Source organism: Balaenoptera acutorostrata, chromosome 12 (assembly GCF_949987535.1).
Source record: "Balaenoptera acutorostrata chromosome 12, mBalAcu1.1, whole genome shotgun sequence".
In the NCBI taxonomy this organism is placed as follows: domain Eukaryota; kingdom Metazoa; phylum Chordata; class Mammalia; order Artiodactyla; family Balaenopteridae; genus Balaenoptera; species Balaenoptera acutorostrata.
Genome location: NC_080075.1, coordinates 12,123,921 through 12,137,970, shown reverse-complemented (window position 1 = coordinate 12,137,970; position 14,050 = coordinate 12,123,921). Strand labels below are relative to the sequence as shown.

General features: G+C 47.0%; 1 protein-coding gene across 3 annotated transcripts in view; it reads right to left on the bottom strand.

Annotated features, from left to right (window-relative positions):
* The window catches only part of MERTK (MER proto-oncogene, tyrosine kinase), a 115,424-nt gene that overhangs the window by 85,287 nt on the left and 16,087 nt on the right, over positions 1-14,050 (bottom strand). For 2 of the 3 annotated variants that reach the window (XM_057558617.1, XM_057558616.1), the window contains exon 2: positions 6,621-7,041. In XM_057558617.1, the coding sequence (XP_057414600.1) occupies positions 6,621-7,041 (421 nt within the window). Of the gene's footprint in view, positions 1-6,620; positions 7,042-14,050 lie in introns of those variants that run through there. The other variant, XM_007197380.3, reaches the window with a different exon arrangement.

The window sequence follows — 14,050 nt, the reverse complement described above, 5'->3', positions numbered from 1 at the left end:
GATGACTGAGTAAGGAGTTCCAGAAAGAACACAGAAAGGGGAGGAGGGAGGCATAATTCAAGAAAATGTCCGGAACTGGAGATACAGGTCTTTCCTAACCTGACACCTAGGTGGGCAGCACAGCAAGAGAGAAAAGACCCACCAAGGGGCTTCACCAGGCAATGTCACACCTCTAAGATAAAGTGGAGACCCCCCAAAAGCTTCCAGAGAAAAGAAAAGCAGGTAATTTACGACTGACTCAGAAAAGTATCATGCTTCTCAAGAACAACTCTGAGAGCGAAAAGGAAACAGAGCAATGATTTCAAGATGACAGCAGGAAATTATTTTCCTTTTAAATTCTGTATCTGGCCAAACTACCTCAAGGTGGTGGTAGGAAAAACATGGCATTTTCAGACACGTGAGGGGCCAGCAAGTGAGTAGAGGCTGGGCTGCATGCCAAGGTGACGGAGTAAAGCCAGGAAGAGGGGGAGCTGGGCTCCAGGGAACAGAAGCTGGAAATCAGCAGGAACGAGGCTCCCAAAAATGACAGCAAAGTTGACTCAGCCAGACCCCAGACCTGGAGGGCAACGTGTCTGGGCTGGAGGAAAAGGGACAGCTCCAGGACTGGCACTTCCAAGGAAGAACACCAGTCCTGAGAATTTGGTCATTTTGAGAGGAGATGCATATTTTCCTTTAAAACGTGGGGGGAGAATGAGCGATTGAAACTTAGACAATTCAGCGAACCAACAGGCAAGGAAACTGTTAAATCAGGAAAATCAAAAAGCTCTACGAGAAGTACGATGTAATTACAGCTGACCACATGATTCGCCTGAAAATAGCATTTCCATAGCCACAAAAATTGTGAACTCTGGGCACTGATTTAACCACAGCTGTGAGTAGTACCCTATTAGATTAACATACCATGCTGGGGCCTGGCACGGGCATGCACATACACCACACACACACACACACACACACACACGCACGACTCATGGACTGAATATCTCTGGAAAGTTACCCAATAAATGGGTCACCTCAGCTCCCGACTGGGAAAGAGCAAGGGGGCTGGAATGCAAGAGCTAACTTTCGGACAGTTAGACTACTTTACCATGTGTAGGCACTTTAAAAAAAAGTATAAGAATTCCATCAGCTTTTGGTCAAACATCTGAACAGGGGAAGACCAAAGAAACCACAGATTCTGCCACAGCGTCTAGACAGGAACCACCTGGAGAGAGCCATGGCGGTGGGACAACAGCTGCAAAAGCCCATCACACCAGCATCCCCTCAGCTGACGTAGCCCCAGGGCATCCTACAAGGACACACAGCATCTCTCTGGCCCTCAGACCTATTACAACTAGGCTGGCCTGCTCAGAAATGGCTCGCAAGGAGTACCTAAGCTCTCAAGCCTTCTTAAAAGACGTATAAAAAAGGACCAATATTGGATGAATGCCTAGAGTAGTCAAATTCACAGAGAAAGAATGTGGAATAGAGGTTACCGAGGGCTGGAGGGGAAGGGGAGCAGGGAGTTCGTGTTTCATGGGTATGGCGTTTCAGTTTGAGATGATGAAAGAGCTCTGGAGATGGATGGTGGTGACAGTGGCATAACGACGTGAATGTACTCAAGGCCACTGACTTGGATATTCAAAAAGGGTTAAAATGGTATGTTTTATGTTATGTGTATGTTACCACAATAAAAAAAACCCATGAAAAATGGAAAAAAAACTTTTAAAAGAAATACAAAGACGACCCACTGATAAGCATCCTGTTTTACCCTGCCATCGTTCAAATGCCACTGACAGGATTCCATGGATCACCGGAGTTCAGGGATCTTGGACAAAACCTGAGCTGAAAGGAAGTCTGAATATAAAGCAAGTCCAAAAGTCTCAGGGATCAATGGCTAAAAATAACTTTTCCAGCTGATGGTTTGGCTAAACAAATTAGGTTCTTACTTTCTAGATGTTTGGCTGATTTCTCATGCACGACTCCATTTTGGGGTCACAGGATAAAGAACAGCCAGCAATGGCATCAGGCAGACACACATCCGCACCCCGCCCCGCCTGTGGCAAGGGTCTCGGCACGCAGCGCCTGCGGGGGCCCCGCCAACACAAGCGTCTCAGGCGCCAGGAGCCCGCAGGGACCCAAACTACCTACTTAACATGTTTACCAAGAAAATGTAGGAAGAAAGTAAAATCCTTCTAGCTTTAGCTACTGGGAAAGATGCCAGAATTTAAAGAGTACTGGGAATACCTAGACTACAAAGAAAACAACCATCAAATACTTTCCCTTCTCCATAAATCACCCAATAACTAAATCTGCAGGGCCTGTCAGTTTACAGGAACATCAGCTTTTGTTTTTGCTTGTGGGTGAGTCTCCCCAAGTCTTCTGATCTCAAGGCTGGTGCCTTCCTGATGAGGGAGTGTTTTACCTGATGAGGGAGTGTTTCCACCTAAGCGAGAGAGCTTTTTACACCCCATACCAGATTTTAGAGCTACGTCCCACAAATTACACCCTCCTTTAGAGACTTCAGGGGAAGCTCTTGGCTAAGCAGGGTCCCGGGGCTGGACGAGCTGATAACAGGTGTAGATGGGGCGGGATACTGGATGGAGTGTCAACGGGGATGCTCAGCCTGGTGACCTAAGTCCCACAGTCTAGCAACTGCTTTCAAGTGATGTACCATCCAGGACTATGCAAGGGGTGGGGGGGTAAGTAGGGATGGTGGTGTGGATTTTCAGTATTCATCACCAAGCTATCAGTTAAGAATACTCCGACCTACTAGCAGACACTGAATGCTTCCTACACCCATTAATGAAAGATGACTCGACTCTATCAATAATAATAGACATCTAAGTGAAACGTGAACTATTAGCATAGGATAGACCCAGCTTAAGAGGGCATCTGGATTTGAAGTCCCACATCAGTTACTTCTTCCCTTGTGTATGCCACCAACCTTGGCATTTTGAAAATAATTTTTAACGTTTTCCCTTTATAATTCCATTTGCACTCTCTATAAATGAATCTGTTTTACAATAGCAAGTTACAGTGGCATACCATAGCCATTAAAATATTTTGAAGACTTCTAGTAATATAGATAAATGTTCATCATACAATGATAAGTGCATGAAATAAGACATACATCTATGTAATACAATACTAATTTGATTTCAAGCATCTTAGAGTTCCATATGCTTGGAAAAGTTTTCTCGGGGTTGTGGGCCATAGTTTCCTTCTCTGTACTTGTTTGGTATCTTCCAAATATTTAACAAAATACATATATAACTATGAAAACAAAATACATATATAACTATTAAAATAACTTAAAAATGCACATATATAGGAGCTAAGACCAAGTAGTTTCAGAAATCTTCTGGGGATACTCTCACGCATGATGCCAAAACAAATCTCCTTTAAGCTTTCCAGGGTACATGGGATTCATACTGAAATGCCTGTGAGTTCCTCCTATCATTCCCACCCTCCCACACCTAGTTTCAATAAACTGAGGGTTGACTACAAGATGTGGTCACCCCTGAGCAGCAGAAGTGTCCTTCCCTTGGTCCTGATGCAGGGCCCTCCGCCCCTAAAGGCCAAATCTAAAATCTGATGGCAACACTACCTTAAACACATCAACGCCACCTTAGTGCTTCTGCACTTGACATTTGAGCCTCCCTTCCCCTCCATTCTGTTCACAGCACAAGCAGGAGGACAGGACCAGGTCTGTCCTTCGTGTCTCAATGCCCAGACGTTCAGGGCAAGGCTGGCTGTTTTTATAACTAGTGGGCAGTTGCCTGTGTTGTGATTTGAAAAAAAAAATCTCTATTCCTTGTGCCTAAAATGATGTCACCAGTGAATGTTAAAGCTTTCCTTAGTGTAAATTACTTATCCCATTCTCTTCTTCCTTTGGAAAGGAGAGCACTATGATGGCCACTGTGAGAAAGAGTGGAAGGAATAACAGAGATGAAAGTTCCAGTGCTTTAAATCCTGCATGCCTCTTAAACTACACCTTCAACCAGGACAGGGTTTTGTTTTAGGATCAAAGACCAGAAGCTTGACTAACCCTACTTTTTAGAATGAGGAGTTTGGGAGTTTAAGTGTGGGGTGGGCAGGAGCCAAGGGTCTGCATGATATGAAAGAGAAAACATGAACCAATATCAGGCTAAGAGAGTTAAATGCAGCATCCACAATCCTGCCAGGCTTCAGCAACTCCCAGCTGCTTCGTATCTAAAGCACAAGTGCAGGTGCAAACTGTGGACTCCCCATTCCGGAGACCTAATCATCTCAAAATTCATGTCCATTCTGTCCTTTTTTAATTATAATAACACCTTATAGAAAAATGGTTCCGTGATCTAACTGAAAATACTTTGTGTTTTTCTTTATAGTTCCTCTGACCCCTGCCTATATACAGACATCTATCTTTTGCACATTCCCTTAAATAAACGTGGTCCATGCCGGTCCTGTTAGTGGCAACTCCAGCAAAACTGCAGGCTAACGAATTCCTGATAAAATGGCATCCACTGAAAACCTAGAACTAGTGTTTAACTCTTCACTGTTTCTGGGAACCAGAGTGGATTTCCTTAGGGCCCATGAAGATTTGAGGAGAGGATACTTCAGGTGTGCATATCAGGCTCCCTGGTTAAGGATGACCAGCTTACTATCTAGTGATCCTGGGCAAGACACCTTACTCTTAAGGACCTCAGGGTCCTCATATAAAAGACATCAAATTAGGGTCTCCAACATCCTTCTCTCTTGGGAAGAAATTACACAAATATTGATAATCTTGATCAAGTCACTATAATTTACTTCACTGAATCACCCACAGCTACAGTGCTGCTTAATAAAGTTGAAGAATATTCTAACGGTGGACTTAGTGCTGTTCCAGATATTACTCAGTTCAGCTGAGTGTCCATCCTTTGCAAGAATTCTGATCACTAAATTTGCTTAGTTGGGAGGTCGCATAAGATTTTTTTCTCTTCCAAATGAGTTTATGAGAGTTCAGCCGAATACATGCAAAAGTATACATTTTTCTCTAAAGTTCTCAAAATATCACCCAGTCACCTTCCGAACTCTAAAAACATCAGTTCAGAATAAGACACTGTCTAAGTTTAAAAACTCTCCAAATCTTTTGAATATCTAATGGCCCCTTAGAGCACACCTAGAGCTGCCACTCAGGCGGTCCAAACCCATCTCCTTGGCAAGAAGACCAGGCAAGATGCAGCGGCTCACCCATGGTCTCATGGGGGCCGGTGGCAGGACCCCCACTTGGGACTCGCAGCCCAGACAGCAGGGCTGCGCTTTCCTCCTAAATGACCCCGGGTGAGACCAATGTGTCAGCTTTTTGTTTCCATAAGCCTTTAAACCTTATTCATTATGAAATGGTGATTTTAGTTCTCCCATCAGAAGCTGTGTCTATATAATGGAAAAACATCTGTGTTTTGTAGTTGATGGAGAAAAAAATATAGTCCTGAGCAAGACACCCGAGTCTTGACACTGGCGGAGAATGGCAGCCCGAGAGACCCAGCCAGAGTTTAAATCGACCAACGGGAAATGCGGAAATTGTTTTCTTTTCCTTGATGATGACCAAGATAACCTGGAAAACGCTAAAAAGGGGGGTCATCTTATGAATGTGTTGACACACTAAACTCCAACTGGAGTCATCAGGTCTATGGTAACTCCGAGGTGGTTTTCTGAAAAGGAAACACACAATGATTCACCAGAAGACATGACACAGTCTGGAAGAGGCCCAAACATCAGGTTGGAGAAAGTGAAAACACAGCAGATCAAAGAGGGCTCCACTCGGCGTGGAGGAATCCCAGAGAAAAGCCTCTTGAGTCAATGCTGCCGGGCTCCGAATTCATTCTGAACCTTTAGCGGCCACAGTCCACCTAATTCTAAAACTGTACATGCCAGGAAGTCCTGATGTAAACACAAACAAACAAAACCCCTCCTGGCTAAGAGGAAAGAGTAGAGAATGAAAAGGGACGGTGAGAAGAGAAGCAGCTGTCTCACTGTCTCCAGTATCTGCGGTATGAGGGCTCAACCCTTGGGATGATAGATTATTCCAGATTTATGTCCTGGCCTGGCTTATCCTTGTCACTCCCTCCAACTCATTGGGCCTGCCCCTGCCAACACAAAGTGGAATGCTGAGATGGTGAGCCACGTGGCCGAAGATCTGTCTCAATTCCCCAGACTTCACACTTTCCGCCTCCTTCCTACCCCAACAGGAGGGCAGCATCAGTACCAGCATCTGCAGCCGCAGGGGGTGCTGGGAGAGGGAGAAGGGAGAGGAGATAGGGCGAACAAAAGGGGTGGAGGGCCACCTTGTTTCACAAGTTCCACGCCCACCTGGTGAGTTAGATGTCTCCTGTTCTCACTGTTCTCACTCGCTGGGAGAGCTCTTGAGTCCAGCAGGCCTTGACAGGACTTACAGGCCAGCTGGGAGGAGCATCTGATCACCAAGAGTTCCAGTAGGGCCAAAAGCCAGTAGAAAAGAAATCGGCAATACAATCAGCTATTAATCTACACTCTAAATGGACCAGTGGGGTTGCTAACACAGAAATCAGAAGGCTGTTAGTTCTTTACAAGCCTTTTGCTTTTGAATGAGCAAAAGCGTAACAACATTTTAAAAGAAAGGAAGAAAGAACACTTACCTGAAGGAAGCGATGATTGCTGTAACTTCATCATCTGGATAAAACTGAGTGATTGCATGATGGGCCCCCAGCAATTCCTTCCCATCTTTCCACCAAGAAATAGCTGCACTGTCCTGGTATATATTAGGTATGTTGATTGAGCAATTAAACTTGACATCTTTGTGTTCAGAAAGTACTATGTGGCCAACCGTGTGATTAAATGCAAGAGGCGGTAGGGATGTGGACCTGGCGGACGTCACTCCGGGAAGGGCTGCATTTCCGGTGTGTGGTCTTCCAGGCTGGATGGGTGGAAACACGGAGGTGGGCTGGAACCCACTGGTGTGAGGAAAGGAAAATGGTGTGTGGTCAGTCTGCAGGCTTCCCGGGAAAGAGCCGGGGAACAGCGGGTTGGGCTTGGTTTCTTTGCTCACCTCAGCGACAGCTGCAAAACAGAAGATTGGATTTTTAGCCTTTTAAATAATGGAGTTTTCCAAGTAGGTCCCCAACTTAACAGGCCATGATGAGAGAGTAACGGGCATCCTGAATGTCCTCAGGAAGCATGAGTGGAATTTATTTAACACACACGAATATTGTGAATATTCTCTTTCACAAGGTCATTCATTTGCTTACTTCCTTCTTTCTAAAGAATACGTAAGAAATATAATGCCCCCATCAAAATTTTTTCTTTTTTTAAATTGAGACATAATTGATATATCTATAACATATTTGTTTCAGGTGTACAATGCAGTGATTCCGTATTTGTATATTTTGCCAAATGATCGTTGCAATAAGTCTAGTTAATATCCATCACCACACATAGTGAGACACTTTTTTTCTTGTGATGAGAACTTTTAAGATCTACCCTCTTAGCAACTTTCAAATATATGATACAGTACTATTAACTACAGTCAGCATTAACTCCATTACATCCCCAGGACTTACCTATTTTATAACTGGAAGTTTGTATCTTTTGAGCACTTCACCCATATTTTTTTTTTTTTTTGGGCCACCGCGCCGCGTTGCACGTGGGATCTTAGCTCCCCAACCAGGGATCGAACTCGCGCCCCTTGCATTGGAAGCACGGAGTCTTAACCACTGGACCGCCAGGGAAGACCTTAACCCATTTTTTGAAATTCGTGACTCATTCCAAATCCCTCATACCCGTCTCACCAGCACAGCAGGCAGGTGATGGCGCCTGAGATCACCTTCCTACTGTCTGCTCAGTCGCAAGACTATGCTTGGCCAACAGTCTTTTTTTTTTTTTTTTTTTTAAAGGATTTTCTTATTTATTTATTTATTTATTTATTTATTTTTGGCTGTGTTGGGTCTTCGGTTCGTGCGAGGGCTTTCTCCAGTTGCGGCAAGCGGGGGCCACTCTTCATCGCGGTGCGGGGACCGCTCTTCATCGCGGTGCGCGGGCCTTTCTCTATCGCGGCCCCTCCCGTCGCGGGGCACAGGCTCCAGACGCGCAGGCTCAGCAATTGTGGCTCACGGGCCCAGCTGCTCCGTGGCATGTGGGATCTTCCCAGACCAGGGCTCGAACCCGTGTCCCCTGCATTAGCAGGCAGATTCTCAACCACTGCGCCACCAGGGAAGCCCTTGGCCAACAGTCTTGCAAAGGCTGCTACTGGTCACAAAGGGGAGAGTTTACAATCCTTGTGCCTCAGCATGACCCACCCTAGGCATGGGGGAAAAGAAATCAACATGTGCTAATGTCACCTACCTTAAAGCTATAGAATGACTTGGAGCTTCCAGCAAAATGCTTGCCTGCAGGAATAGACCTGGAAATATTTTGATTTCATCTGACCCACAAGAATTTCTAAAAATATAGGCTCACAACAGTTGTACTTTTAGTTTTAATGGCATTTTTGGAACGTACATTCTATACTAGTTGTAATTTATTCAAATACTTTGACCACGGGTGGTGAGACAGGCAGGGAGGAGAGACACAGGCTGGCATCTTGTGGGTGAGTGACCGGGGGTACACAGAGGCGCCCCATGCCTGCTCAAGGCGCCTCCTGCCTCCTGCCACGCTCAGGACGTCACACCCTCCTGCGCTCCTGAGTGCGCGTGTGCAGGGGGTGCAGACTTAGCAAACAAGAACAGAAGACACCCAGTTAAACTTGAATTTCAGATAAACAACAAGAAATTTTTAGTATAGGGACTTCCCTGGCGGTCCCGTGGTTAAGACTTTGCCTTCCAATGCAGGGGCTGCAGGTTCGATCCCCGGTCAGGGAGCTAAGATCCCACATGCCTCGAGGCCAAAAAACCAAAACATAAAAGAGAAGCAATATTGTAACAAATTCAATAAAGACTTGAAAAATGGTCCACATCAAAAAAAAAAAATCTTAAAAAAATTTTTTGAGTATAAGGATTCAGTTAAGTACTTATTGGGTGAATGGAGGTACAAGCAGATTTGGGGGCAAAAGTGGGGATCTGAGAATTTGTACCTCTGGCTTCCTCCCTGTAGGTCACTCTGGACCACACTTATCCCTCAGTGGAGGGCCGGGGCTCCTGCCAGGGAGTCCTCTCCATCCAGCTCTCTCTCCCCCACCAGGTCAACTCTCACAGTTGCTGCATTTGGGAACTGCGTCCGGGGTGAATGCCAGGTTGGAGGACAAGAGGTTTCACTATAAGAAACCAGGGAGAGCTCATTGCTTGTCCTTGAGGCTGAGGTCTCGGGGGCTCTGGGAGTGCAGGGGTTCTCTGCAGGCTCTGGGGGAGGGCTTTGTGGGTCGGCTGCTGGCTGGCCTTGAGCTCAGTCGTCCAGACAGATTAGTGTGCTGTGATGGGAGTGGTGATTTATTCCAAGGAGTGGAGGTCAGGGTGATTCTGCAGAGAGGGGCCCCCGCCTCTCCTGTTGTCCCCATGCCAGGCAAACTTTATGTACAGGAATGGCAGGAAGAGGTGAAGCCCATCTTCTCTGATTTGGGGGTCCCTTCTGCAGTAATGGATGCACCCCATCTTGTCTGGTTTGGGGATCCCTCTGCAGTAATGGCTTCTCTGGCTATTTATCTTATGCCTGCAGACCCCCCTCAGAACACTCTTTTTCTACAGGCTTCAAAGCACTTACAATTCACCTCTGCCTCTTGGAGGCAAACTTACCTGCAGTCTTTCCTATTTCTTCAGGTGGGGAGTCAGGGGTTTTGTCCAAATAACTTTTTTGTTGTTGTGTGTTAAATATAAGGCAAAAAAGTAGAGTGGGAGAAGCAAATGACGTTTCCTTTGGTTTGTTTAATTTCCTTAAAAACACTGAACATTCCTGGGACTTCCCTGGTGGTCCAGTGGTTAAGACTCTGCCTTCCAATGCAGGGGCGCAGGTTCAACCCTGGTTGGGGAACTAAGATCCCACATGCGGCGGGGCAACTAAGCCTGTGCACTCTGGAGCCCGTGAGCCACAACTAGAGAGCCCACGTGCTGCAACTACTGAGCCCACACACTCTGGAGCCCACCTGCCACAACTAGAGAGAAGCCCCGCATGCCGCAAGGAAGAGCCCACACACCACAATGAAAGTTCCCACACGCCACAACTAAGACCCGATGCAGCCAAATAAATAAATATTAAAAAAAAAAGAGCATTTCTAATTATAAAGGTAACACAAGTCTGTTGTAAAAAATTCAACTATTTATGGGAGCACAGAAAGTATAAAATGGAAACCTGTTTTGTAATCCCAACCGCACAAGATAACCTCTGGTTATAGTCTGGGGTATAAGCTTTAGTTTACTATGAGCTGAGCTACTCATTGAACGAACTAATGGCAAAGCCACCCGGTCAGATGACATCACTGAAACTGGGAGCAGCCAAAACCCTGTAATCACTGTGGATGGTTTAAAAGATAACTGATCTCCACAATTTCATTTGCCAGAAGCTGGTAGTACGATTTAATTGCCAACAGATATTTACATAATAGCACCTCCAGGTCTAAGATTTGCTGTGACTGCCTAATGGGATACAGAAAGGCACCTGCCCCAGGAGAGGGGCAGCAGAGGGTCCCAGGAGTTAAAGGGGGGAGGGGACACAGCTAACTGTGTGCTGGTGGGAGGCTTTCCCTGATCTCCCCACCGCCACCCTGTCTAGTTAAACCTCCCAGGTCAGGTGATGGGACCCTCCCCTTTTGTAACATCTGTAATTACTCATTCAATTCTTTCTCCCCTGCCAGGCTGACTGGCAGCCCCCCACACTGTAGTCAGTTCCTCGGAGGTGCTCAAAATAGGTTTGTTGAATGAATAAGTAAGGGCATGAATTAAAGGAGGGGTAGGGGAAGAGGGACAGGGTTTCAAGGGGCAGAGGTGGTGGAAAACTGGAGCGAAAGGAAGAGGCCCTAATAGTTTGGGAACACCAGTTTAGCTGCAGGGTGGTGCTTCTGTGCTAGGAGAAAAATGAGAGATCCAGTGAAATTAGGCTGAACGTGGAGAGCCCTGAATCCCCGCTGAGGGAATAGGGATTCCTGGAAGGTTTCTGAGCAGGGGAGGGAGAAGATCAGAGCCGTGCTTGACCGGGCCGTGGACATCTGCCTGAGAGGGAGGAAGAGGAGCAGGAAGGAGGAGGCCAGGAAGTGGGAAACACGGCAGGAAGGTATCGGAGCCCTAACTACGGGAGGGGTCAGGAAGTAGCAGGAACGATGCAGGAAAGAGGAGAGGGGCTGATCCCAACAGCGTCCTCGAGTACCGCCATCATGCCAAAAAGAAAGGTCAGTTTCAGTTGCAAACCACTACATACGGAATGGATAACCAGTAAGGTCCTACTGTGTAGCACAGGGAACTGTATTCAGTATCTTGTGATGAGCCATAATGGAAAAGAAGCTGAAAAGGAATGTATATATAGGTGTAACCGAATCACTTTGGTGTACAGCATTAGTTAACACAACATTGTAAATCAGCTATACTTCAATAATTTTAAAAAATATATATTTAAAAAAAAAGATACGTCAGTTTGACACCAAATGTTTAGGAAGGGCGTAACACAGGGTAGTTCTCAGAAGGGGACACCTGGCAGTTTTATCCTGGCCATTGCTTGGATACTGTGGCCCTCATAGGGAAAATGGGGATGGTAATAATGGTGTCCCACAGGGTTGCAGTTAGGAATAAAGGAGTCATTACTATGTTTGGCTCATAGTAAGCGCTCAGTAAACGTCAGCTATTATTACTTCCATTACTTTCTCTTTGTATCAGTAAAACCTGCCATGGCCCAGTACTTGAGAACTGCTGATCTACAGGGGTTGACGCTGAGGGCTGAACAACAACGCACACTTGGTGAGGTTCTCACTGCACAGCTTTGGCAAGGAGTGGGGCTGGGATGGGGTGCTGCCATCCGCATAGTCTTCAGTGTAAACGGTGCTTTACAGTATGTGCTGTGCAGTGCATAACCTCGCCAGCCGTATATGGGGGCATTGACTGAATACGGATAATGTGGAAAAAGGCAAGATGAAAACCATTCCAAGGTTTTGGACCCCAAAGTCAGGGCAATGATCAGTTAGAAATTACATTTTAAGCTGCTGATTTTTCAATGTTCTGACTACTTCAGTTGTATAATGTCCCTCCCCCCGTTTTTCCTCACAGAAGGGGAAGACTTTAAAATTATTTTGTTGGCGGGGGGAGGTAGTGACGGTAGGAGGATGCGATCAGACCAAAACTTTTTTAAACTTTTACTTTTTATTCACGTGTTCTTGTCAATTCATTTTCAAGATGACAAAAGCAAACGTGGTGGGCCTGTTTGATGATCCCCATTGTGGAGACAATGTTTTTATTTATTTATTTTTAATTTTTAAAATTTATTTATTTATTTTTGACTGTGTTGGGTCTTCGTTTCTGTGCGAGGGCTTTCTCTAGTTGCAGCGAGCGGGGGCCACTCTTCATCGCGGGGTGCGGGCCTCTCAGTGCCGCGGCCTCTCTTGTTGCGGAGCACAGGCTCCAGACGCGCAGGCTCAGTAGTTGTGGCTCACGGGCCCAGCTGCTCCACGGCATGTGGGATCTTCCCAGACCAGGGCTCGAACCCGTGTCCCCTGCATTGGCAGGCAGATTCTCAACCACCGCGCCACCAGGGAAGCCCAAGAGACAATGTTTTTAGCCAGAGTCAGAGGTGTATTAAAAGCCCACAGCCAGAGTCTTAATGAGAATTTGGTCCTCTCTCCATGGCACACGTGGAAAAGCAGGCTGCCACTGGAATTCACGAGAAATCTTCCCCTTCCCTTCCCCACTCCCATCTTCTTTCACGGTTACTTTCTCACGTGGACGGGACAGCAGCTAAAGTGGGAAGTTGGGCCTCACAAGCAAATGCAGCTGAACAACTTGGATAAATGGCCTCCCACTCAGGTCCAAGGGTAGCTGTCCATGTGTTCCAGCAGTTCATTTGCCCACCCCAGGGGGCCACGTCCATCCAGTCCTGGAGGTGGTCGTGGAGCGCCCCTGCTGTGTGCCCCTGTGTTTCCAATGACCACCCAGGCCTTGACCAGATTCCAAGGCCAGCTTCATAAAGACACCCACCTTAAATCCATGAATATTTGCTGAGTGCTTGCTGAGCGTGCATGATGGCAGGCGGGTTGGTGGGCAGTGATGCTTGGGGGTTGGCCAGCAACTCTGTGGTTAGAGAGCCAAGGCCCACCCGGTCCCTGGATGCCTGACCCATGACCTCAGGAAAGCTCCGTCACGCTCTGACCCCCTGCAAGGATAGGAGTACCCGGCGGGGTGGGAGAAGACGAGATCAGATGATCAGCGCCTCCACAGACACCAGCTGCTGCTGTGACTGGCCTGCATCTGAACCCGGCCTGTTGACCACACGAAGGAGGAATTGCTGGGCCTTGTGGGAATGGGTGCTGGGACTAATGGGTAAGGTCTGCCTTAGATAATGCATAGAGAATGGCAACGCTGGAGCAACGTAATTGCCACCCATGAATGAGAGCAAAAAGCATACTTCAGGTCTGTGAAGTAACCCCCTTCAGCCTGCACCCCACTTTTTGACTTGAGCATTTGACTTTTTCTTGGTAGAAGTGCTTTGCAAAAGAAGCTTCCCCAGCAGACTGTGACTGACTGACTCTTCCCCATCATTTTCTAACTCTCCACCGTGCTGAGAATCCTTTGCGTTTGCATAACGACCCCCCCAGTCCTTTCTGTTAAGTGGGCATTGATGCAATCAGAAAAGAGAGCTCTAAGGAATCTCTCCAGGGCTGGTCTTCACCACTCTTTCCCAGTGTGAGCTCCTTTAGATTTTTACTGAAGCTGCAGGATCACAGCCCAAGGTGGATAAAGGAAGCAGCGGCTGCTGAAATCGCAGGTCCCGGGGTAGTAGGTGGAGTGGCAACCTTACGCCGCCTCCCTGACCCTGGAGTCCCTCCAAGCTGCAAGAGGAGGGTTGGGCAGGGCGGCAGCTGCGCGGGAGGGAGAGTGCAGGCTGGTGTTATGTACCATCAGCCTGCTTCACTACCCCGAAGACCTGGGAAGGGACCGGAAGCACC